This window comes from Megalops cyprinoides, chromosome 20 (assembly GCF_013368585.1).
Source record: "Megalops cyprinoides isolate fMegCyp1 chromosome 20, fMegCyp1.pri, whole genome shotgun sequence".
In the NCBI taxonomy this organism is placed as follows: domain Eukaryota; kingdom Metazoa; phylum Chordata; class Actinopteri; order Elopiformes; family Megalopidae; genus Megalops; species Megalops cyprinoides.
This window is the reverse complement of record NC_050602.1, coordinates 21979615-22003189: the sequence shown is the minus strand read 5'-3', so window position 1 is coordinate 22003189 and position 23575 is coordinate 21979615. Positions and strand designations below refer to the sequence as shown.

The 23575-nt window shown below is 47.4% G+C and overlaps 1 protein-coding gene across 1 annotated transcript; it reads left to right on the top strand.

Annotated features, from left to right (window-relative positions):
• Nucleotides 1-604: 604 nt before the first annotated feature.
• LOC118796007 (midnolin-like) lies at nt 605-21003 on the top strand. Its single transcript, XM_036554840.1, has 9 exons — nt 605-673; nt 979-1404; nt 4424-4655; nt 6914-7001; nt 7302-7364; nt 14156-14602; nt 15058-15181; nt 15446-15727; nt 20102-21003. Exons 3-9 carry the CDS (start codon nt 4435-4437, stop codon nt 20365-20367), a joined length of 1491 nt encoding a protein of 496 aa, XP_036410733.1. The 5' UTR covers nt 605-673; nt 979-1404; nt 4424-4434; the 3' UTR covers nt 20368-21003.
• Nucleotides 21004-23575: the final 2572 nt, after the last annotated feature.

The following is a 23575-nucleotide window of genomic DNA, read 5'->3' as shown; positions in this document are numbered from 1 at the left end:
TAGAATTATTAAAAAGAATTGATTTTGTAGTCCCTTCACAAGACATTTTTATGTAATCTATTCTTGGCAAAAGCTAAAAAGCTCCTAAGTGTTGATCCAACTCACAGCACATTTTTATGTTTGTTTCTTAGATTTTACCTCAATTAAGCGCAAACATATTTTTAGAGGTTTAGAATTTCTATAGTATTGGAGTTAGGATTATGGGATGACAGACTACATGTTTTACTATAATTTCTTTTCATCCAATGTTAGTTTATCGCCACTTAACGTACAGTATCCTCGCCCTTTGGCCACACTGTGAATATTTCATTTTAAAGGCATTACAAAGGCATCAGACAGACAATGAGTTACTAATTATATCTGCTGTCACCTGATAATAGCGTTCCTGAAAGCGGTGTAACAATCTGACCTCCATCTATTCATGAAACAAGCACGTCTGTAAGGACTGTGTGCCCCTGTCTTTATGTAATGAGCTAGTGACTTTTATTTTCCTGCTATCGTTGCCAGGTGATTGCTTCTTCCTTCTCATTTCATTATTTTTCTGTCGTCATAGCACAACGTACTGTTCTTCAGAAGCAATAGCTTCCTTTTATTTCTTAAGGTCGTTCTTGGGAAGACGTTGAGAATTAGAGTTAAATCAGCAACAAAGACAGATCGTTTGGCTTAAATGAAGGTATAGTTAGTGCAACTGATTGTCAGTCTCACATTATGACCAGTTATTTTTGTTACTGTAGGGAATTCTGCTGTCAATAGGCTACTGCTATACCTTCAACGCAGCATAAATACGTTAATTAGTTCCATTGGCGTATTTTGTTTTGAATGATAAAATTGTAGATAAATTCGTTGAGCAGCCTAATTCAAATGGTGTCAACGTTTCTCTAGCGCTTAGTGGGCTTTATGTCGACACCACTTAAAACGCACTTCATCAAGCGAATGATTTAGTGTGTTACACACGCAAATTCCTTGTTGGTCTTTCAGCAGGAAATCGGGCAGTGTCTGCCAGTCAGAGGAATCCCGTGGCTTCCTTAAATGACACGCTGACTTCGCAATCACAAAACTCTCCACCCAGATCTAGAGGAGCTCAGTTAAGCGGTGTTCCATCCCAAGAGTAGCACTTAAGACTGGGAAAAGACGCCGTGGCACAACGTTAGCCTGGGACCTCTTGGGCATAACTGGAGTGCACTTTGTTGAACACGCGGAATACAAAATAACTGTACACAATTGGTTAAATTGTGGCACAAGTCAAATAATCTGCATGTGTGTGTAACCACACGTCGGGTTTTGCTTATCGGTAACGTTAAGTCATCGCCAACTTCGGAATTTACTAACTGAACTGTGGACATTTGTCGGGAAAAGCAAGCACAGCCGAAGTTCTTTTTTAAAGGAATTTACCACAATTATTTGGTAAGTTGAATTTGGACTTTTTTATATCTATATATATTATGATATCACCATAAAAACCATGTTTTTATTTCTAAAAGTGTTGGTCCAAGGTTATTTGGACCATTTGCTTAAAGTTCGAATATATTATGAGTGCACTGTCGAGGGTAATAGAGTTGTCATACCACAATGCTTCTAGAATGTATACGTAGCTGTTAGACACAAACTCTGCAATGCACAAGGAGAAAGCGAACAGGAGTGGAGCGGTGTATATCCGTGCGTGAATGACGAACAGACAGGTTGTTTCAAGTCGGGGTTTATAAGCGTAACTGCTAATTAGAATGCTTCTTTAATTATACGCCGTGATCTGCAGGATTCATGAATCAGTGTAGCCTGTATATAAAATTTTTAAACTTTAAACTTTAGTCACCACGTGACAAGCTGGAACTTCTCCGCTTGACGAATGCATTGGACGAATGACGTAGATCATTCGAAGTCCTTATTTGTACAACCGTTTCACAGCACAATGCGAAGGGATCCCTGCAGATTCCATGCGGTATTGCCTGTCAGTGGCGCTAAGTGGAAAACGCTTTGACAGTGTCAGTACTGTAAAAAAAACAACAACAAAAAAACAAGAAATTCCTGAAATTATGAATCACAAAGCAGCTGTGGTCGCTTTGAGCCGGTGTGGTCATAAAGAGCAGGATGTGTAATGACACACGCGGCGCGACGAATCCCCTTTGTCACTTTCGGGCGTTTCGTAACTGCGACTTCTCCCTTTTCGGGTGTTTGAACGCACATACGCGTAACGCAAAACAGACATCTAGCATTTGGAGGACACGAAAAGTAATTGTGTTGTCTAGTCGTGCGTCAAATGCAGCTCGATGAGCTGGAAAAGGGAATTGACTTATTCATGAGGCTCTTCTCCGAATGGAGCTTTATGTTAGATACATGCACACACCAAGGCATGCATTAGTTTTTCCTTTTAATAGTCTGTGCCCACTATCTGGCAGTTCAGACCGATACGAAGAGTTCTGGATCTGTGCAACATCTGCTGTGAACCGATACCGAACAGGCAGGGTATCTATGTTCAAATGAAATCCGTAGACACGATGGAGGTGGAATTGCACTTCTTCACTTAGAAGCACGTCCGAAATGTGACTGAACCCTCCTCCCGGTTATAAATCAGTGCGGTGATAACATTGTTGCTACCCCGGTACAGCAGAGGGTAAACGCTAACACAATTATTACTATACCTTCGTGTTTCACTTGGAGACCGGAGGCACTAAGTCTGTAGGGCTTGGTGCAATACTTACTGTCGACGCAAGGGGGCGAAATGAACTTTAAAATACAAAACCGGCTAAACATTTTCGGGATTGAACTGATGTTTCACTTGCATTCGTGAGAATGGTTTTCATTGTGTTCTCATACAAAATGTGCCAGACACGACGGCTACCCGGTTATCTATAATAATGTACCTAGCTGGCATCAGCGGGTCCCTCGGCATGAGATTCTTGCGATAATATTAGCCTATATATAAAAAAGAAGTAATAGAAAGAAATTGTGTCTTAAAGGTGCGGAGCCATACATCGTTTACCACCGGCCACACAAAACATGAATTCTAGGAATTTGGTTGCAACAGACTAGATGTGATAAAAATGTGCGAGTGATTATGAACTCGCACATTTTGAACTTTGCAATAGGCCTTCATTTACAGTTATGTTATGAAAGCAAATAAAATGCCCGTCTTGCTGTTAATTACAGCTGACAATTCAGCAAGCTAGAATCAAAATGTTTTCCGCATTAATTTCTCTTTTCAGACAGGGAACACATTGAGCTCAGGAAGATGCAGAATAGGAAATTAAGCCGGCAGACTAAAACGTGTCAATTAAATCGAGAAAAATATTCAGCTGATAAATAGTCAGAAACAATGCTTTACTTAATTTACTCTTTTTTATTTTCCATATCTATAAAATGATGTATTTGGGAGGGGAAAAACCCCGAACGGCTTGCTATCCGATTGTCCTGGACCGTCGTATGCGGTTCCAATACATTATGAATGGTCTGAGTGGGCAGGAACCATCGTTATCGCTTGGCGTGTGGAGCCCCGGGTTCTCGCAGCTGATTGGTTCCTCAGGCAAAGATGGCGTGGGAGAAATAAAAGGGTGGAGTCGTTTCCCACGTGGGTGGCGTGAGCGCGTTTCTGATAGGGTAAAGCTATCAATCTCCACGCCTTTCGCCGCTGCTGATAGGTCTGAATGCCCCGGGACTGTGGGAGTGTCTTATTGATGTCTAAGAGCAAAGCTTTGTAACATTTGCACTAGTGTCGTTGATTCTGCTTGAGCTGAGCATGGCCAAAGGACCGAGGACATTATCTTTGCAAGGCATTGGCAGGCTGTAGTATTAATCAGTAGCTCGCAAAACGAAACTTACAACTATAGGATTTGCAATTCTGATAATTATTTAAAATACTAATTTCCTTTGCCCTTATTACACCATATGGAATTTAATCTGCAAGCGAAATTCATAGCTGGAGTAATGCTTGCTTTGTGGGTCTTGTAATATAGCCTCTATTGTTAGTAAGCTAACAAGCTAGTTAATGTTAGCTATAAAGCTACTGTCAAAGATCCACTCATGTTGCTAGCTGGCTAGCATTGGAAACGGAAACATTTTGTTTGGACCAGGGCTTACAAAGCATTCTTTGACCTAGCTACCGAAGGACAAATAAATAACCAATTGCTATAATAAACTGAAAATCAGGACCTCGGCTCATTCCGGAAATACTTTCATAAAATAACGGGAAAGACGGAAGACTCATTGTTTATTTTGCCTTTACAGAAAAGGGATCGGACAGATCCTCTTATTTTAAGGAACCAAATAAAGGAAGCGTTGTCTGTCTGGACTGAACTAGTAACATAGGTAGTCTACGTAGCTAACTTTAACAGCGTAATTTGAAGGTTTCCTTTAACAGCGAACGCTACGATACAACCGCAGTCACTCCGACCCAGATTAGCTAGTTGCGCCTTCTGTCCCTTACAAACAGACCATCGTCGAATGGACCAACATCCCAGCACCCGGACCTGCCCCAGCCGCGCAACTGCGTCTTGTGAGGTCGTCCCCAGCGAGCCCTCCATGAATTTGCAGATCCAGTCTACAACCGGTACCCGTTTCGAGCTCTCCCTTCCGCTGGAAGAGACGGTGGAAGGACTGAAACGAAGGCTCTCGCAACGGCTCAGAGTTCCCAAGGAACGACTCGCTCTGCTACACAAGGAAACGTAAGTAACCGTGCATACATCCACCGCTCACGAACTTACTTTTGCATTTTTTTAGAACCACGTCCACCGTCCTGTACTAAACAGCTGGCTAGAAGGCATAGCTAGCAGCGTGTTAAGATGTTAAAAGCTTTCTTATAAATTTGATGTGCAGCCTAGGTAATCACTGTTCGACATTTTACAAGTTTTACATATGTTGGAGTTTATTTTGAATATCACCCGGCACGACAATACATTTCTGTTGCAGTTGTTGTAATGATGTGATTTTAGTGACTAGGTAGCTTGCTGCAAGTCAGTTTGGTCAGTTTAGCCAGTAACTAGTACCTTAGCCGCTATCATTCAAGTGCTTCAGCAGTAGCGAATTGTCTAACTAACTAACACTGCGATTAAATGTAGGGAAACCCTCTATTGTGTAGAGTGTTAGCTGAATGCGTGTGCTGTGTTCGAGCGTCGGGCTGACAGCCGGACTTAGTTTCCCCCGCCTGCTTTCTAAGCAGCTTAATTAAAAATGTGTTGAGATGATACGTCGGGGTGTTTCGCTGGGGGGAGGGTGGCGATGTGTTTGCATATGCTACATTCCAGTTTAGCAAGGAGAGAGGGGTGGGGTGCCGGGGAGGTTAAACGGGGCGAGGTGAGACGTACCCCTCCTGAGAGATCAGGTCCTGCAAAAGTTTGCAGTACCGTATTCATTTTTAACGTCGAACACTCCGTGCGCCTGCCCGTGGCACTTGAACTGACACAGTTCGTACATTTTCGTCGACAGGACCGTCTCCGCAGAACAAATCCGTGCTTTGCAAATTTAGCTACTCCTACACATTCGAGACCATTTTGGGATACAGTAGCGTTTTGCTAACTACATGTGTGCTCACGGAAATGATTGTAACTGTACCTGACACGTAATTTGTCACGCCTTTTCCGTACCCCGACAATTAGTGAATGATTTTCTAAATTGAAATGTTCTTTTCAGCAGATAATCGGAGTAAGTTAATCAGCTTTGGTGCTCGGTAAACAGGGTTTCCTTTGTTTCTTGTGAACGCTTCACCGTCACGTTGTTTTATGTCAACAGCACTACATTTCAAAGTCCCCCAAATCATATCTAACGACATCATCCGTTAAAACCAGTAACTTTTTAAAATCTTCCTCTCTTCCAAAATGGGGCCTCGGGCAATGCTTTGTGTTGCTTTTGTTCATTCGGAGATGACATCACTCTGTGATTTGTGTGTCTTTTGCATTTAAACGATTTCGGATGTTAAAATGCGTTTGAATTAACATGTAATTTGGACCCACCCGGCTACTCAAGTAACCATTGCTTCTCACAACACAAGAAGCGTGTTAAGCATAGCGCTCTTTCACACATTAGCTATAGAGACAGTGAAGCATTCGTGCTAAATGCCCATGTTCTTGAGTTGGCTTCCGCACCTTTGTTGACAGTTAACAATTTCCCTGCACTCAGTGAAACTCCGTCATAAAGTTATAGTTTCGACCAGGTGTCTTATGTGACAAACGTGTAATTTGAGTCATGTTCTGCGCTATGCATGAAACTGCACTGGTGGTAATGTTTACGGTCACCTCTACTGGTTCTCTGATGTCACTGGCCTTTTCGCCTCCATAGTTCGCTCGCAAAATACATCGTAACACCAAGGAAGGTCCAGTTACGCAATAAAAGATGCATTTAACCCTCAGAAACAACGACCCGTTGCTGAATCGTAACGAACACTTTTGACTCATTTATGGTTGTATCTCAAATGTGCACAACACTACGCGGTATAATAATTTCCATACATTCTAAGGTGGACATGTGATGGTAAGGACCATTTTATTAAAACGTAAAATAGTTGTCATTGTTGAGGACCGCATTGATTGTGTTGCAGGAGTGTGATCAGGTACTAATTGTTTATAGTGCTTGGCATCAGATCATGATGAGTCTAGTTATGAGTCTAGTTACTGATAGTCACACAAGTAAAGCAAACTGCTTTTAACATTAAGCCCATCCTCTTTGTTGTGTGGGACATTTCCTTCCTAATGTTCACAAAGAACATTATGCACCGCTTTTGCAAAAAAAACTGGAGTGATGTCTGCAGAAGACAAAGAGAGACAAAATGTCCCAGAGAGGAAATCTGAAGTGGAATGCAGCTGTGGTGTATTTTGTTTCATTATAAAGTTAAAACTCATGCTGCATGAACACCTTTCATGAATAATGTTACTTTTTTGTTGGTTTTAAGTAAATGTATGTGTAATGTGTTCTGCTGCTCTTCCCCCAGGCCCTTAAATTCAGGAAAACTCCAAGACTTTGGAATCTCTGATGGGAGCAAGTTAACACTGGTCCCAACAGTGGAAGCAGGATTAATGGTGAGGATTCTTCACTTTCGCCGTGTATATCCTGAAGAAGCCTACAGGAATGAGACCATAACAGATGAAAATCAGGTGTTGGATTTCTGAGAACTGAAGGAGGGAGGCTTAGCAGTCTGTTTCCATCCCTCAGTTTCCAGAAATCAGCTGGTTTCATTATTAGCATATGTGATGTTTTATCATTCCTTTAATTTTTCAATCCCATGTTAATGACAGCAAATGCAGGAATATTCCAAAATTGCATCGCTGTTTCACTGTTTATTTACCTGTTTCTTTCTGTCGTTTTTCTTCCCTACAAAGTCCCAAGCGTCTAGACCCGAACAGTCCGTAATGCAGGCTTTGGAGAGTTTGACAGAAACACAGGTGAGAGATGATTTGTTGCATGCTGTACTTAAACTGAATTGTGCAGGGTATGTTGCTCTGGTGGGGAATGGAGGATCTGTAGGTGTCCTTGAGTGAAGTAAATGGGGTACTCGGGGCCATCAGGATGAAACTGAATTATAATGGAAGAAAACTTTGTCTGCCTGGCTTGGGAGTGAAGGCTGCAGTGCTGTCATAGGTGTACCTTGTGATGGTGTTAGGCTGGAAATTATGTTGTAGCTGACTCATTGTGTGCTTATATGCATGAGCTAGAGCCTCAATTAATTGCACAGATGGCAGGTTTCTCTGTCTGGGGGTGGGTGGGGGGGGTACTGGCCATTCTGTATTTAATGTATATTTCAGTGGTGCTGTGAACCAGCCTTTTGCATTAATTTGGTTAGCGCTAGGTTCGTGTTCAGGCTTTTTTAACACCTGAGTCAGCGAGGTCGTGTTCTCAGCAGGCTAATAAGTGTGACTGTTAAATTTACATGTGAGTGGGGAGGGAGGGGAAGGGGGGGCAGGGTTGTTAGGGAGTGAGGCGTTAAGCAAGGCCGGGATAAGCAGCGGGCTTTGCAAGCTGCTTCTGTGGGCTCTTATCTACCAGCTCACGAAATCCGACGTGGAAGCTCTTTTTTGGCTCGGGGAAGGGAGCTGCGTATTTAGAACGACTCTCTCCAGTCTCCCCGGCAACGCCTGTGCGGAGCTGGAAGCGCGAGGTGAGGCAAGCCCGGGCGGCGGCCCCGCCCCACATTTGCGTCATTCCGACCTTCCTCTGTGAAATCCGCCCCCATGCCAGAGCGTGTGTGCGGTTTGAGCTGCAGCGAGACAGCCGAGCCGATCAGCGAGGATTTCCAGGAAAGGTGTAGAGCCGAGTCGCGTTTCTATTTTAACCCCGGCGGTGCCCACTCCCTCACATCCTCTCGGGGGATTGAGAAATGTGACTTTTCAGCAGTTGCCGTGACTGATTTTCGCAGCTCTTTTTTTTAATTTTGAGCAGCTTTGTATAACTACAGCTTGTATTGTTTTGTATTTATAGTGACGTGTAAGGGAAGGCACAAATCAGCAGATGTACGCCTTTTAGATGCAGTACACACTATAAAAAAGCTATTGATTGATGGAATTTTTGGTTATATTCACAGATTACCCGTACATATAACCTACACGTTGTACAACCAGTATGTATTAAGTGGTTGTTGTTGATATTTCCCTCGATTATGGGCTGGAGGTATTTGAGTTTTAAATCTGATTTCAGGGGCACATTCATGGCTGTTATTTATGGAAATTCAGAACCTCTCTCCCGTGAAAAGATTTTTGAGGATGAGAAACGATTGTCAGACAGATGTAATCTTACGCGAATGTGCAACAGATGTAGCCATTTAATTTCTTTAAAGTCTAGACAGTTTGTCTGACCCTTTTGAAGCGCCGGCAAGGAAGTGGGGGGAAAAAGATTTCGTAAGCGCGGATAACGTGTGGCTTCAGAGCAACGTACAGCTGGTTTCCTGTAGATATTTTTAACCTGGAAGTCCCGTCTTTGTTGTATGAGCTTACAGCGTAGCGTCTGTGACAACAGATGATTGTGTGTGTTTTGGGGGGAGGGGACGCATTTGTGTTTGCATGGGGGGGTGGGGTGGACAGGAAGCATGCTTCTTTCATTGTGTGTCTTGCCCCCTGCTATGCCACGCCATGTGACTGCTTTTTCCAAGGGGAGGGGGGAGGGGTGAGGGGGGGGGGTTAAACAAAATACAGTCAGCAAACAAAAGCCATTGAGCCATTGTTCTGGTGGTTTCCCATTGTCTGATTAGTCATGCCCCTCACACAGCTAACGGGACAGAGGAGTGACTATAAGGGTCAAGTAGCAGGCGTGACGGTTCGGGAACGAGCAGTATTCTCTGCCTTTGTGATTCCGCTTCCTGGTGGGCAGCAGGCTTCTCATGAATGGACAGAAATTACGGAACAGTCTGTTCAATCCGTGCGGTACATTGCACTGCGTGTTTGTTTAGGACTTATGTTGAGGTTATACTGAGGAGAGAGCAATGTTCTTGCGTGCGTGCGTGTGTGTGTGTGTCTATGCGCGTGTCTTTGTGATGCTAAAAAAATAAATGAGGCCATTGCCTACAACACAGGAAGGCTGGGGAATCGATTAGCATGCTTTAGAGCTCTTCAGGGTGTCTGCTTTCACGACGGATGGTTTTTTACCCCCCCTCAAAAATGGCGCTGCTGGGGGCTGGTGGGGGAGCACTCTGGAACATTGTGGGTCGGCCGTGTGATTGACTCCTCTCCTCTGCAGTGGTGGTCCTGATCCGGTCAGGTGCTGTGTCTGGGAGGGTCCCGGGCCAAACGTGTCCGACAGCCACACCTCATTGGCCGTTCAAAATACTCAGCACCGTAACTGAAGCCCACGAGACCGGTCCACAGGGACGGATCCGTTTCCAATTTCCACTCTAGCGACATATTAAGTGTTTTATGAAAAGGGAACCTTTGGTAATTATCGCTGTGGCCATTTCCGCTGCACTGCTCTCAAACTGGCCGAAATTTGAATCCAGTGTGGTTTTCAGGGCCGGTCTGTATCCTGCTTGTGGTCTGGTCTTTGTTCTCCTTTGCCATTGCATCAGATGACATGATTAAAAAAGTCCTAATGTCTACAGAGATCTCTGTTTTGACCTTGTTGCAGGTCTCACACCTGCTTCTTTGTCAGAGATGCTGACAAATGTGACAATTTAAACCTATAAAGGAGTTCAGAAACAAAAGCCATGTCTGTCTGGTTTTTGTAGTTCAGCTCTACAATGTGACCACCCACCTAACATTTCGTGTACAGAGTAGAACACCAAGCCATCACTTTAGGTGAATGGAACTCAAAGAATGAGACGGGGAAATTGAGCACAAGATCTGAACTCTGGTCCAGATGTTTTGTTCCAGTTTTTCACGCAATGAGGAAGAAGGAGAGGCCAAATGCAGATATTCTGCTAACACAAAGCTTGTGGGCTCTGTGAGGTCTGTAAATAAATAATGTGGGCAAGGAGTGTGACTGTTCTGGGGAAGGGGGGGGGGGTTTGCTTTTCTGTGTGCATGTTTGCACACAACCCAAACAAGAATTGTGGGATTTTGGCTGGAGGCAGAGAGTAATCCCGTGGCTTTCTGCTTACATAGCGTTGTTTGCTTGTTTGTCCGTTGGTGGCTTTCATGTAGCCAAGCTACACCAACAGGCCCTCTACCAGCTTTGTCCCAGCTCAATGGCTGTAAACCAAGAGTCTGTTCTCCCAGAAAGAAAGAAAAAAAAAAAAACACCCCACCTGCTGAGAAACCAGCTCTAAAGCAAACAGCCAGGGATGAGGAAACAGGCGTCTAATCCCCCCCTGTTAAAACCTCCACCCCCTCAAAATACACAGCTGTTGTTTGATGACTCGGTCGCCAAACTGTAGCAGCTCACGCGCCCCACAAAGAAAGGTACAGTGGTAGAGACGTCACAAAGGCAGGTCGGCGGTGGGCCCTGCATCCGCCCCCCCTCTGAGTAACCTGCCGGTTTCTGGAGCTGAGAGAGGGGCGAGTGTCACGCACCGCCCGGCCACCTTTGAAGGCTGTTAAATCGCTGTTGTTCTGGCTTTAAGCATCCCGTCAGACAGTTATGCCATCTCATGTTTGAGCCCCACCCCCTGGCGGCCCCCTCTCTGTTGTTCCCCTCCCGACACACACACACGCACACACACACACACACACACACACACACACACACCTGCTCAGGGGGTCCAAGGCTTGGTGCTGAATGAATGAGAAAAGACAGACAGCTGGGGCAGGGCGTGTGTAGACGGCCTGAGTGGGTCGGGGGTTTCTTGGCGACGCGGGCCGCACGGGTTGCTACGCGTTGTGCGAGGACACTGCGAGGGCAGCGCTGAGTCCGGGCAGGAAGCGAGCCAGCGAGTTGGGGGGGGGGGGGGGTCACTGCAGTGCAGTCCCCGCGCTCGGGAACACCTTGTCTCTGATCTTCCTGATCCCACGGGCTGCCACATGTGCCCAACGCCGGTGCGCTGCTAATCTGCTCAAGTGGAGCACGGATTTCACAAAGCTGTAAGCAAGACTCGAAGCACGTCACATGGTCCTACATTGCAGAGGATCGCTTTGCTGGTCCCCCCCCCCCCCCCATGCCCCACATTGAGGCAATCAAGACTATTTAAATAGCGAACTGTTTTTGTGCAGACTGTTCTCTTTATGTTGGGCGTCTGCCTGTGCGATTGAAGTGCACACCGAGCGTCGTGACTGGACTGTTGAAGGTGTGGTGTCGTGTGGGGTGGTACACAGAATTCATTATCTGATCAGGCAGCCTCCATGTGAGGTAACTGGAGCGTTACAAAGGAGATCTATCCTCTCAGTGGCGTACCCTCCTATCGCACTCACTCCTCCCGCTCCATGGCTCCTGTTCTGTTTCCCTCTTAGTTGTCGTCCACTTCTACCCCCTGCCCCCTTCTTTGCTCCTTCTCTCTTTTTTTTTTTTTCTTCTTCCCCCCCACTGCATCAAGGAACAGCATCTGCAAATGAGTTCCTTGAACCGCAGGGACCCCAATAAATAAAGCTGTCAGGCCCCGCAGTTAAGGGGTTCGCTATCACTGAGCATTTCATCAGCAACAGAGCTCTGTGTTCTGACAGCCCCCCCCCCCCCCCCCCTACACACACACACACACACACACACACACACACACACAAGCGTGCGCGCGACCATCCCCCACTGCCAGTCTCCTTTTACCGTGCTCTCTCTTATCTGCATGCCAGCTGCAGCCTCCTGTCAGAGAAAGAGCCGGCTTTCCTTCCTGTGACCTAACAGACACTCTGTCCTCCGGGTTCGTTGAAACCAGAGGGGATTTGCCGTGCTTTGACCGCTTGGTCGACACCCGGTAGTTAAAAGTGTGTTGGTTTGACATTGTCGTCCAGCTGTGTATTAACACGTTTCACTCACAGCTGAGTGCTTTTGCAACTCGCAGCACAGAGGAACGGTGGCGAGAGACTGACCGAAGTAGTAATTAGTTTTATTGAAAGGGCAACGGGTGGCCAGGAACGGGCAAATTGAAAGATTGAGAAACGGAGAGCGGAAGGATGGAGGCAAACGGGATGAGTGACGGAGGGAGAAAGGGTCACAGGAAGGCAGAAACCGAGATTAGAGCGGAGTGAACGCCGGAGACCGAGTTGCCTCTCAGGCAGGAAATCAGACCCGACCTTCTCTGCTCTCTCTTTACATAATGTAGATGAGGTGGGTGTTGTGTGAGTCAGACATGATGGTGGGTTTGTTCCCAAAGCTGGAGTGGGGGGGGGGGGGGGGGGGGGTGGGGAGGCTCTGCGATATGCTTCCACGACTTACGTCTGCTGCCGTGATCTGTCAAGCTACTCTTTGTAGGCTGGAGCGTTCCATGCTAATCGTTATGGCAAGGAACGGGAGGGGGTGGTGTGCTTTGCTGGGTTGGTACAGCCTGTGCACATTAATGTATATGCAGCCCTGGGGAGTTGAGCGTGGATCTGACGACGTGGCTACCAAAACAGCCCACCAGCATTGCGGCGTTCCTTCTGGTATCGGTGATGGACACCCAGCAGAGGAAGCCTGCCCTCGTCAGAAAGGGGGTGTCCCTCTGTGGGTGACCTACCTATGTGGAGCTGAGCCTCGCTTGTGCTGTACATTGACCTTTACTCTCCTGTGGTGAGAGAAACGTGTGGGATGGTGAGGCAGAAAAGCGATTCGGGGGATTGAAAGGGTAATGTATTACGGTGCTAGCCCAAGCCCCCGCAAACCCCCCCCCCCCCGAGGTGATCAGCAGTCAGGGGCACCCGGTCTCTCCCCTGACAGCTGTCACTCTGGGACGCCGTGGCGACCTGCCCCCGCTCGCAGCTGACTCACAGGTGACCTTTGTATTGTTGTCGTGAGGGGGAATCAGTGCCTGCGTCCCGAGTGAAAGGGGCCGTCTATCGGGGTCAGTGGGAGGTCAGCATGCACGCGTGTGCAGCAAGGGATTATCGATCCGCGGCGAAGGGTTCTCTCTCTCTCTCTCTCTCTCTCTCCCTCCCTCTCTCCCCCGCTCTCAGCCCTGTCCCCTACTTCGCCGCGGTGACGTCCTCATTCTCTCTCCTCTCTCTCGTCTCTCTCTCGAGCGGCCTGCACAGCTTGCTGATGTCGGCTTATTTCAGTTTGATCTGTTCCATGTCGCCGCTCGGTTTGCGGTTAAATGTGCGAAGCGGCACTGGAATGACAGACCTTGAACAAATGGAAGGCTTTTGTCAGTTGATTTGACAGTCACCTGGTCCCCCCATGAGCTGTGGCCTCAGTTCTGTTTAGTTCAGTGAGATGGATAATGTAATGTGATTATTAGTGGTGGTATAGTCCTCTTGTGCATTTTTGTTGTCCTGAATGAGAGAGGTCCACCATTCCCTCCACACCCCCCTACCAACTCACGCTGTGTTTTAATGAACAGCACCCCATTCTGCAGGGGCTAAACCCAAAACCATTGGGTATATGTGATAAATTTAAAGCGGCTGAGCGGGGCTAACTTCTCCGGCTGGGGGCTGACGCCAAATGTTGCAGAACCTGCCTGAATATGAAACGATCCTCCACTTTGATGATCAGGCTGCCAGACAGTGTTATATCAGTGATGACTAGTCCACAGGACAGTGTTTCCAAGTATGATTCATTTTCAGCCTTTAGATAGCAGTGCTGTTTTCAGACCCTTCACGCCTGTGTGTGAGTAGATGCAACAAAGGGATTAATCAGTTCTCTTCTCTCTCTCTCTCTGTCCCCCCCCCCCCCCGCTTCCTGTGCGCAGGTCAGTGACTTCCTGTCTGGGCGGTCTCCGCTGACCCTGGCCTTGCGTGTGGGAGATCACATGATGTTCGTCCAGCTGCAGCTGGCTGCGCAGCAGTCCGGCGGGCAGCAGCTGCACCACCGGCACCTCATCGCCCGGGGCGGGGCGGGGGCAAGCGCGACGGGGGCGTCCGTGGGGGTGCCCGGGAGCGGCAGCGGGCACGTCCGGGTGCCCCCCCACCTGCACCGCGTCCCGGCTTCCCCCACGGGCTCGCCTGCCTTCCCCGCTGCCGCTGCTGGCACGGCCCAAACCCGTATGGTGCCCCCCTCCTACCCCGCCCCTTCCACAGCCCAGTCCGTGCCCCCTCCTCGGCCCTCCACGCACCCCTCCGGACTGCCCCGCCCGCATCACCCCTCCTCTCCGTGCCCCGGCGCCCAGAGCCCCCCGTCTGCCTCTTCCTGCCCGGAGGTGAGCCCCCAGTCCCACTGCAGCACTCAAAGGGGAGGAGGAAACAGCCCTAAAAATGAGCCGTAATGACTTTCCCACTCAGACACCGACCTACATAAGCAAGAGTGTGGGGCGGCAGTAAATGCTGTGTATTGCTGGCAACCGTACTTAACCCACCTCAGTAAATATCCAGCTGTATAAATGGGTAAAACTGCAACCCATGTAAGTCGCTTTGGATAAGAGCGTCTGCTAAATGGCAATAATGTGATGTAAGGTAGAAAGACTGATAATGACTTGTATACCATTTTCTTTGATGCCTAGTTGATGATCATCTTCTGTGTCTGCCCCGTAACGTCTAAAGCATTGTGTTAAATTTTTTTTGATGAGACGCGAGGTTTGCTACATCACTCTCCTTCCTCTCGTTGGGTAGTAAGACCGTACCCAGCTGAACTCAGAACCGTCTCTGTTCGTTACAGATTGACTGCCGTACACAGAGCCCCTCTGGCAGCTCCGCCCCCAGCTCTCGGTCCCGCAAACCCGGCGCCGTCATCGAAAGCTTCGTCAGCCACGCCCCCGGAGTCTTCTCAGGGACTTTCTCAGGTGAGGGTTGTTCCTTTCGTGCCCTGAATCATACGCACGCTATCCTGGTTTCCTGTCTCCTGTGCCCTCTCTGAGCTCTTAGGACAGTGTAACAAAACTGTAGCAGTGGTTTTAGAGTGTTTTTTTTTTTTTACTGTTTAGAGTTTACATTTACATTTCATTACATTTACATGGAGTTGTTTTAGAGTTCCTGTATTTAGTGTGAAGTTTCAACCTCTAACCCACAAACCCCCAAATCTCTGCCACCCTTCCCCTCTCCCACAGGCACTTTGCACCCCAACTGCCAGGACAGCAGCGGTCGCCCCAGACGGGACATCAGCACCATCCTGCAGATCCTCAACGACCTCCTGAGCGCCACCCGCCACTACCAGGGCGTGCCCCCGTCCCTCACCCAGCTGCGCTGCCAGACGCGGTGCGGCCCCACCTCGCCCCCGCCCTCCCCGCCCCTCTCCCCGTCGGCCGAGGGCATCGCCGGCCTGTGCGCCAACGCTACCTCCGTGCCCACGGTGCAGTGCCAGAGCCAGATCCGCATGTGCAAGACGACCGGTGAGTGACCCTCCAAACCCTCACCCCCACCCCAAATCTGCCCCTCACCCTGTTGCACTCTGCCTGTATCAGTTGTGTTTGTCGTATATTTAGCTAAAACGACTTAGTTTTCCATGTTATTTCCTTGTATTTCCTTGTTTCTCTGTGTTGCTTCCTTTGTCTGACAGAGAAGTGTTGCATTTCGAGGGCTGCAGTGATAGCTGTTGGCACCCGTTTGACATTATTTACCTTGAGTTTCACTTCATTTTTTGGCAGTGAGGTTTTCAGCGTGAAAGCTAGTTTTGCTACCAAGAAAGATGACAAGCAAAGAGCCGCGGCAGTGTACTTGCTGTTGTCTAGTGTCTGAGGTCTGCTTAGTGGACTTTTCCAGGGGTCAGACCCATGATGCTTTTCAGCAAACCCATCTAGAAGGGGGGGGTGGGGGAAAGCACAGAAGGCCTGGCAATGCCCCTACCTCATTCCCCTTTGGGCTCATGTGGGTTGAGATTTGAGTTCACACCAAGGTTGCGATTTGGGGATTTTCTGGATTGAAGTGGATGGTAGTGGATAGAGGTGCCAAAGCCCCTGCCACCCCCCCCCCCCCCCAGCGCCCCGTAAAACAGCCAGATTTACCCAGAAACGTGAGTGTGGAAAGAATGCGCTTTGAGTTTCTGAAGGCAGGAGAGGGACAAGAAAAAAAAACACCAGGCACTAAGCCTCCATTCATGAAACCGCTGTTGATATCCGGCCAGTTACAGCACACAGATTAACTGGTTCTTCCTCTGAAGAGAAGAGAAAAAAGGGAAAAAAAAGGAAAAAAACAGATTCAGCACTGGGGGAGCCAGACTTTGACTCATTAACCTAAGTTGCAACATTGAGCTCTTTTTCTGGGTGACTGCCCAAGCATGGGGTGAACAGCACTGAGTGTAACAGGCAGGTGAAAGTAGGGTTCCTGGGTGGGTAGCAGAACAGGCCCCACAGAAAGAGGACCTTAGTTTTCCAGAAGCCTTTGTAGGAGCTGGAGCCAAAGCAGACAGGAAAGAACGGGTGTCATGGACCACTGTGAGGTAAAGCAGACCCCGTGAAAATGATGCAGACACACAAATGTGCTGTTTCTGCATCTCTGTCCTGTTAACCCCCCCCCCCCCCACGCGCGCGTGTGCGCACGCGCACACACACACACACACACACACACACGTTGTGAAGCAGACATGACACGGGGATATGGGAAGAGATTACAACTGCAGCAGTACAAATGAAGGAGATTACGACCGCAGGGGTACTGATGACTTGGCAAGCTCTGTTCTTTTTTTTTATTATTTATTTTTTGAGGGAGGCCACGATAAGGGAAGTGTTGTAGGAGCCAGAGGGAAGGGGAGGGGGTACCGCAGTGCTCAGCGAGGATCCCTGGGACTTTGTTCGTGCAGTCTGAGAGGGAAGCAGACAGAGCCCTACAGGCAAGAGGGGACGAGCTCGCCTGAGGACCCACTCCCCCTCTCTCTGGTGGATAAAACAGAGGCATAGAGGAAGGGAATGTTTTCGGGAGGTGGGGTTTCTGTTTTCAGGGTGTGTCTTTGGATTCCTTTTTGCCTTGGGCATTTGCTTAATCCGCAACAAGTAATAATAACAATTGCATTTATGTATCTGCCTTCCATCCTTCTCTAATGGGTGAAATATTGGCACTGTGTAGCACCCACCTGGGTTGCACACGGCAGCCATTTTGAATTCTCACCACAGTCAGCATTTCTCATGGTGCCAGGACATTGAGGAACCCCCAGCACAACCCCACCCAACTGTTTGCCTTAAATGCCACAAGAACTTGAACGACCTCAGTGATTCAGGTTTTTAACATCTCATCAGAAAGACGAATATCATGTATAACAACCGTCTGTTCTGCACATTTTGGGCTTTGCGAGACAGCTGTTACAGTGACTCAGAAACCTTATTTAATGTGTCTAAAAAAGACGCTGTTTTAGTCATGAGTTCTAACGGCAAACACTGTCAGTTTTTGTGCCCCTGCTGAATTCCTAACAGTTCTTAATATTTGCAGAGTGCATAACCAAATACAAATTCAAGTAAAAAGAAGTACGATTCAAAGGGAATGCTAAACCCTTTCTTGCCAGAACAGTTTTGAATTCTCTGTAGCTTTGGGGGGGGGGGGGGGGGGGGAGACGACACACAAGGATACTAACTGCCATCTTGGATACATACCGAGCGACAATGTTATGATCCCAGGTATCGCCAAACGCAGTTTATGGAATCTGTCTGCAGCCCGGTGCTCTTGTGAGCCTGGAGTTCATTAAAGAAAGGGGCTGTGTGCGCCGGACTGGCCGGGTAGAGTGCTTCATCTGCACGCTATTAATAGCCCCGGCTGCAATAAACAGAGTCTGGATCCCTCGAGGGCCTGGCGCAGTAATCGGAACAGCCTGGCCGTGACACTGCTGTTAATAAGTGAGCGGGGCCTGCCGCTGCCAGGAGATCCGGTGCAGGCAGTCAGGACGGGGGATCCTGGTGGGGAATTTTTTTTTTTTTTTTTTTAGGGAAAAACAGCCCTGTTTGTGTGATTCAGGCACCCCTTATGAAGAGGGACAGAGAGCTGTGAGAGAGGTTAGGGGAACAGAGGTGTTATCATAGTGTATGGGAGTTTATAGATGAGGATTCATTTTCCAGGACAGGGAAAGGCTCTAGGTTTTCACATTCAGTTCTCTTGAGTAATTGCGTTGCAGCTTGCTACACCTACTTGTTGGCTTTTTACCTCAGCAGTGAGTCATGACCTGTGTCCTTATATGGCGCATACTTTCAAGGCTAAGTGTGTAAAAACTCATACCCATCGATAAATTAAGCAGCGCATGGTTGGTGAAGGCAACAATAACGCAGTGTAAATATTGTGGGGGGGGTTGGGGGGGGTGGGGGAATGAGGCAACGGTTTAGGCGCATGCGAGGAGCGTGGGGGGTTTGCGCAGCAGGATGCAAAATGCAGTAATAAAAAAAATCGAGGCAGAAAGTAAGCTCTCCGCTCTGTTTCCATTGGCCCGCGTTTTCTGGTGCAAGATGGAGATGGAGGGCTGCAATGGGGCTAAGGTTGTTTAATCAATAGACCTTCTATATTTGTCATCAATCCCTGTTGAAGGCGCACGTGTGTGTGTGTGTGTGTGTGTGTGTGTGTGTGTGTGTGTGTGTGAGAGAGGGGGGGGCGGGGGGGGACAGACAGACAGAGAGAGAGAGGCACACAGAGAGAGAGAGAGAGAGAGAGAGAGAAAAGGGCAGGGGCTGCACTAGCATGTATATTTCATTATTAATTTTTGGAACCAACACTAATGAAGCTGGTTAATAGGCTGTAGTTGTTTGTGCTTCCACTTGGCCTCTTGAATATATTCATGAAAGCTGGGTTGAGATATGTGGCTAGGTTTGTGTGTGCCCCCTCTCTTAAACACCCCAGCAGTGGCACACATTCTGCTGCTATGATCATTGTATCCTCTTCAGAATCGGGGGGGGAACAACCTTACCACTCTGACTTCAAACAGTTGTAATTTTCTCAACGATTCATATCAAGAGCCTGGGCCGAAAGCGATTTAGAAATCAGCAGAAGTGGTTTTCTGCACGTGCTTCCGGTGACGCTCTGATCTGAGGGCAAGCGCGTCAGACGCTCCCCCAGAGCCCCCACCTCCCCCACCGCGCTGCACGCAGAGATCAGGTTATCAGCAGAGCCCTCGCCCATCCTGCCTGGTTTCGTCCCTCAGACCTCCGATACGCATCTCAAGGGCACCTCTGCCTCGAGCGTTCGTAACAGTGATAAGCTGGCTAGGAAGGGCTAGCTGGCCAAGTGCTTCCCCTTCTCAGCGGGGCAGGCGGGGCAGGCGGGGCAGGCGGTTCGGGCAGAACACCCAGTCCAGGCCAGCAGAGGCTGGGGACTCATTTTGTTTATGTCCCAACATTTTAAGGCTGTCTGGGCTCCTCCTGAACTTTGATTTACCTTACCTTGCGTTTACGATTCTGTGTTTAGCAGATCCTCTCCTCTGATGCAGCTTGCATTTTTTACATACCAACCTGGATTGCTCAAGCTGTAGTAAAAGGTTAAGGGCCTCGCTCAAGGGTGCTCCACCTCGGGGTCGACCCAGGAGGCTTCCAGTCACAAGGCCTGCTCCTAACTACCACAACACTGATTTAGTGTTGGCTTAATTTTGGAGGTCTCCGTCTGTTTTGGGGTAGCGCACACATCTTTCCATCACTGAAAAATAAAGTTTGTGAAGCTTGGTGTGCAGGAGCAGTGCTTTACTGTGAGAGTGAGACTTGGCCCTAGACCGGGCTGTAGACCAGGCCGTAGACCTGGCCCTAGACTGGTTGTGACTGGCTCTAACCGGCTCTAACCGTCTCCCCTTTCTTCATCCCCTACAGGTGACCGCCTGCGGCAGACGGAAAACCGCGCGACACGCTGCAAGGTGGAGCGTCTGCAGCTGCTGATGGAGCAGAAGAGGCTGCGGCGGAAGGCCCGGCGTGACGCCCGCATGCCCTACCAGTGGCTGCCCAACCGCAAGTCTGGCCGCAGCAACAGCAACAGCAGCCTGTCCAGCGACGGCTCCTCCCTTGACCTGGACTTCGAGGACTCCGTGTGGAAGCCGGACGTCAAGGCCGACATGACCTCCGAGTTCGTCATGGCGTAACGGGGGCGCGGGAGAGCGCGGAGCCATGGACGACAGGGGCGACGAGAGGAAGGAGCGGGAACGGGCCGAAGCCTTTCCGGCACCCGTCTCCGCAAAGCCCAGCACTGACTCTAGCGTTACGCCTCTATATGGAAACCGTAAAATGGTTGATTGTGTTTGAACTTCGGCGGTGGCCTTGAAAGACTCCAAAACTAAGTATAAAAAAGACCCAGAAACATTTACTGACTCTCCAACGTGGAGTATGGTTCCAGACTTCAGTGCTGTTCTTTTTCTTTTTTTGGTCTGAACCGTGGTGGATATCTGAACAGGACTGTATGTTTAGGCGTTTGTGCTGCAGACAGGGGGGAGAAGCCTCCTCTGGGACAGCCCCTAAACTTTTTAAACGGGCATTTTAGGTCTCTCATTCACCAATCAGAATTAAGGAAATTGCTGAAGTTTTTTTTTGTTTGTATGTTCCTTTTCCTTTTGTATTTTTTTTGGGAAACAGATATGTAGCAATGTTCACAAAGCATTCAGGTTTTCCAAAAATGGACAAAACGTGTTTTTGCACATTTTTACATTCTTTTGTTTTTTTTTTTTCCCCCCCAAGACAGCTGGGTTTCATTGTGGCTTGAGGGGGAATGAGGAAGTACTAAACATAACACAAAGAGGACCATTAACGTGTTTATTTGGTATCTCGATGTATTTAACAGCAGCCACAGAGCTGCTGGACATTAACAGGTAAAATCGGTTAATAGGTGATGAAATTAATAAAAGTGCTTTAGAAAAAAAAATGTAGACTTGTGAATTTAGATATAAATGACATAAACCTCTATTTTTTTTTTATTTACTTTGTTACCTTGTGGTTGAAAAAGAAGGTAACCCAATGGCTTCGTTCAAGCCATCATTGAAATTAGGAGTTAACTGAGGTATTCATTCCTTGTGCTCATTGGTTCATCCATTCATCTCGTCAATTTCCAGCATGAAGTTTGCATACAAATACTCAGACACCTGACAATTTAGAGGACTTAGAATTATTTTGCCCATCACTGACAAAAAAAAATCACTCATCTCCCAGATGTACATAGTTGGGATAGATGGAAATACACTTTCTCATGTTCCCTATCTCCTCCTAGAACTGCAGTTAAACCCCTGCCTTTATTCTCATGAGCCCGTTCTGCAGTGTCATGTGTCCATGTTGAATATATAAAAAAAAAATCCACATACACAGAAAGGCTAAAATGGTTTTTAAACTGATCAGTGCCTCTGGATACTTTGTCATTTACATATCAGATGGATTGTTTAAGGAATTCTGCTGCTAAATAGTTTGGGGGGGTAGGGGGTGGGGTTTGAACAGGGAGTTGTCATTGCATGTAAAAGTGTGAGTGATCCTGAACTCAGGAAAAAAACAAAGGAACGTATGGCTATGCCAGAGTGGTGCAGAAAGGAGAGATTGCATGCATTATCTGAAATATTTGGGCCTTTCTGTCGCTATCTGTCAGTTTTTGTGTGTGTATGTGTGTGTGTGTGTTTGTTATTTAGCACTGTCCTGCCGTATATTTTTGTAACTTTCCCAAATGGTCAAGTGAAATGCAGTAAGACAGGACACCAATCTTTCTCCAGCCGAACATTCCGGAACTGTAACAGTTAACTGCGATGCATGGATTGTGACCTCAAGTGTTCGGCCATTGTTGTTCGCAAGAGGAGTGGAATTCTGGGAATCTTCCTGGCAGTCTCTTCCACTTTTTCAAAATTTTTTTTTTTCTTTTAAAGTGAAGGATGAAACCACAGTTGCACACAGATTGCAGTGAGAGATTACCTTCCTGAAGGTTAACCACATCTTTTGTTAAGTGGCCTTATCTTTCACAAAATGACACACAGGAGTTGTAGGGAAGTTTTTGATTATTGTTGTCATTGTCATCATTATATTATTAATAATATTATTATTTACAGAAGCAGGTGTCTTGCATTGTCACATAACCCCTCACACATCATATTTAGGCATCCGTGTCTCAAGCAAGTAAAGTCATTTGATTGTATCAAGGCTTCTGTGCCTTAAATTGCTACCCTGGCAATGAGAGCAGGATTAAAACTGTTACCGCAAGCTGAAATATGGACAAATAATTCCCTGAGGGTGCAGAGGGATGTCAGGAGCGTGGAGAGATAGAGCGGAACTGAGCACTGAAAGTTAAAATGAGTGTTTTGGTTTTTTTTTTTCTTTCTGGTACAAAAGTCAAAATCCTCTTGTTCCTCAGCCTTCCTGTTTTTCCTGTTTAAAGACATCTTGTTCCCGTCTTTGTCGAAATGCCGTGTTGTACAATAAAACCCACCCTGTCCCGCCACCAGCGAGCTGAAAAGGGGCGGACGGATTTACAAAAGCGTCGGTTTGCGTCGCCGTGACAACCAGATGCCCTTGAAACGGAGGGGTGGTTGCGCGGACGTGCGGCTGACCTTATGCACTTCCTGTCTCCTCGGACACGATATTTTAAACGACCGTTTCCTCCCAAAAGTTGAGGTGAAATTTTCCGATACACGTGAAATGTACCTTCTCTGAGTGCCTCTTCTCGGTGTCAACATTTTGATGAGAAGGGCATACTGCAAGACGGATGCATTTCCAAATGACTTTGTGGGTGGGGTAGTTACATGTTCTCACCACCTCATGTACGTTACTTGTTCTTTTACCCATGCAGTGAAAATGATAAGACAAAATACAATTTACAATGTTCTAGCTATAGACCGGTGTAGCACATGTGTGACTGTATTAATTTCTGAAACCAAAATGGTGAACTGTGAAATTTCTTAGTGTATTTTTTTTTTTCTAAATGGGAGAGGGTGGCTAAAACTAGCCACGGGTAATGCAATGTCCTTTTTTGTTTTTATTTTGGTGGAACAATGGAAATGATTTTCCAAATATATATATAAATATAAAACATATTTTTTTCTCAAGCAATACATTTCAGTGTGACTTGTGAGATTTTTTTTTGTTTCCTTTTTTAGGTAATAAATTGAAATGGGAAAAACAACTTGAAACCCGCAGTTGAAACCCGTCTTTCCACTTTTCTGTGTATGTACCTGTTTGTGTCAGTGGTGTGTTGTTTCCGTTAACATTTCACTGAAAAATTTCAAAGCTCTGAACAATACGCAGTCTAAAACAAGGCTCACAGCAACCCTACGTCAAAAAAAGTGTTTTTTCAGATTAAGAGAGTAACTTTAGTCTTAAGAGAGTGAA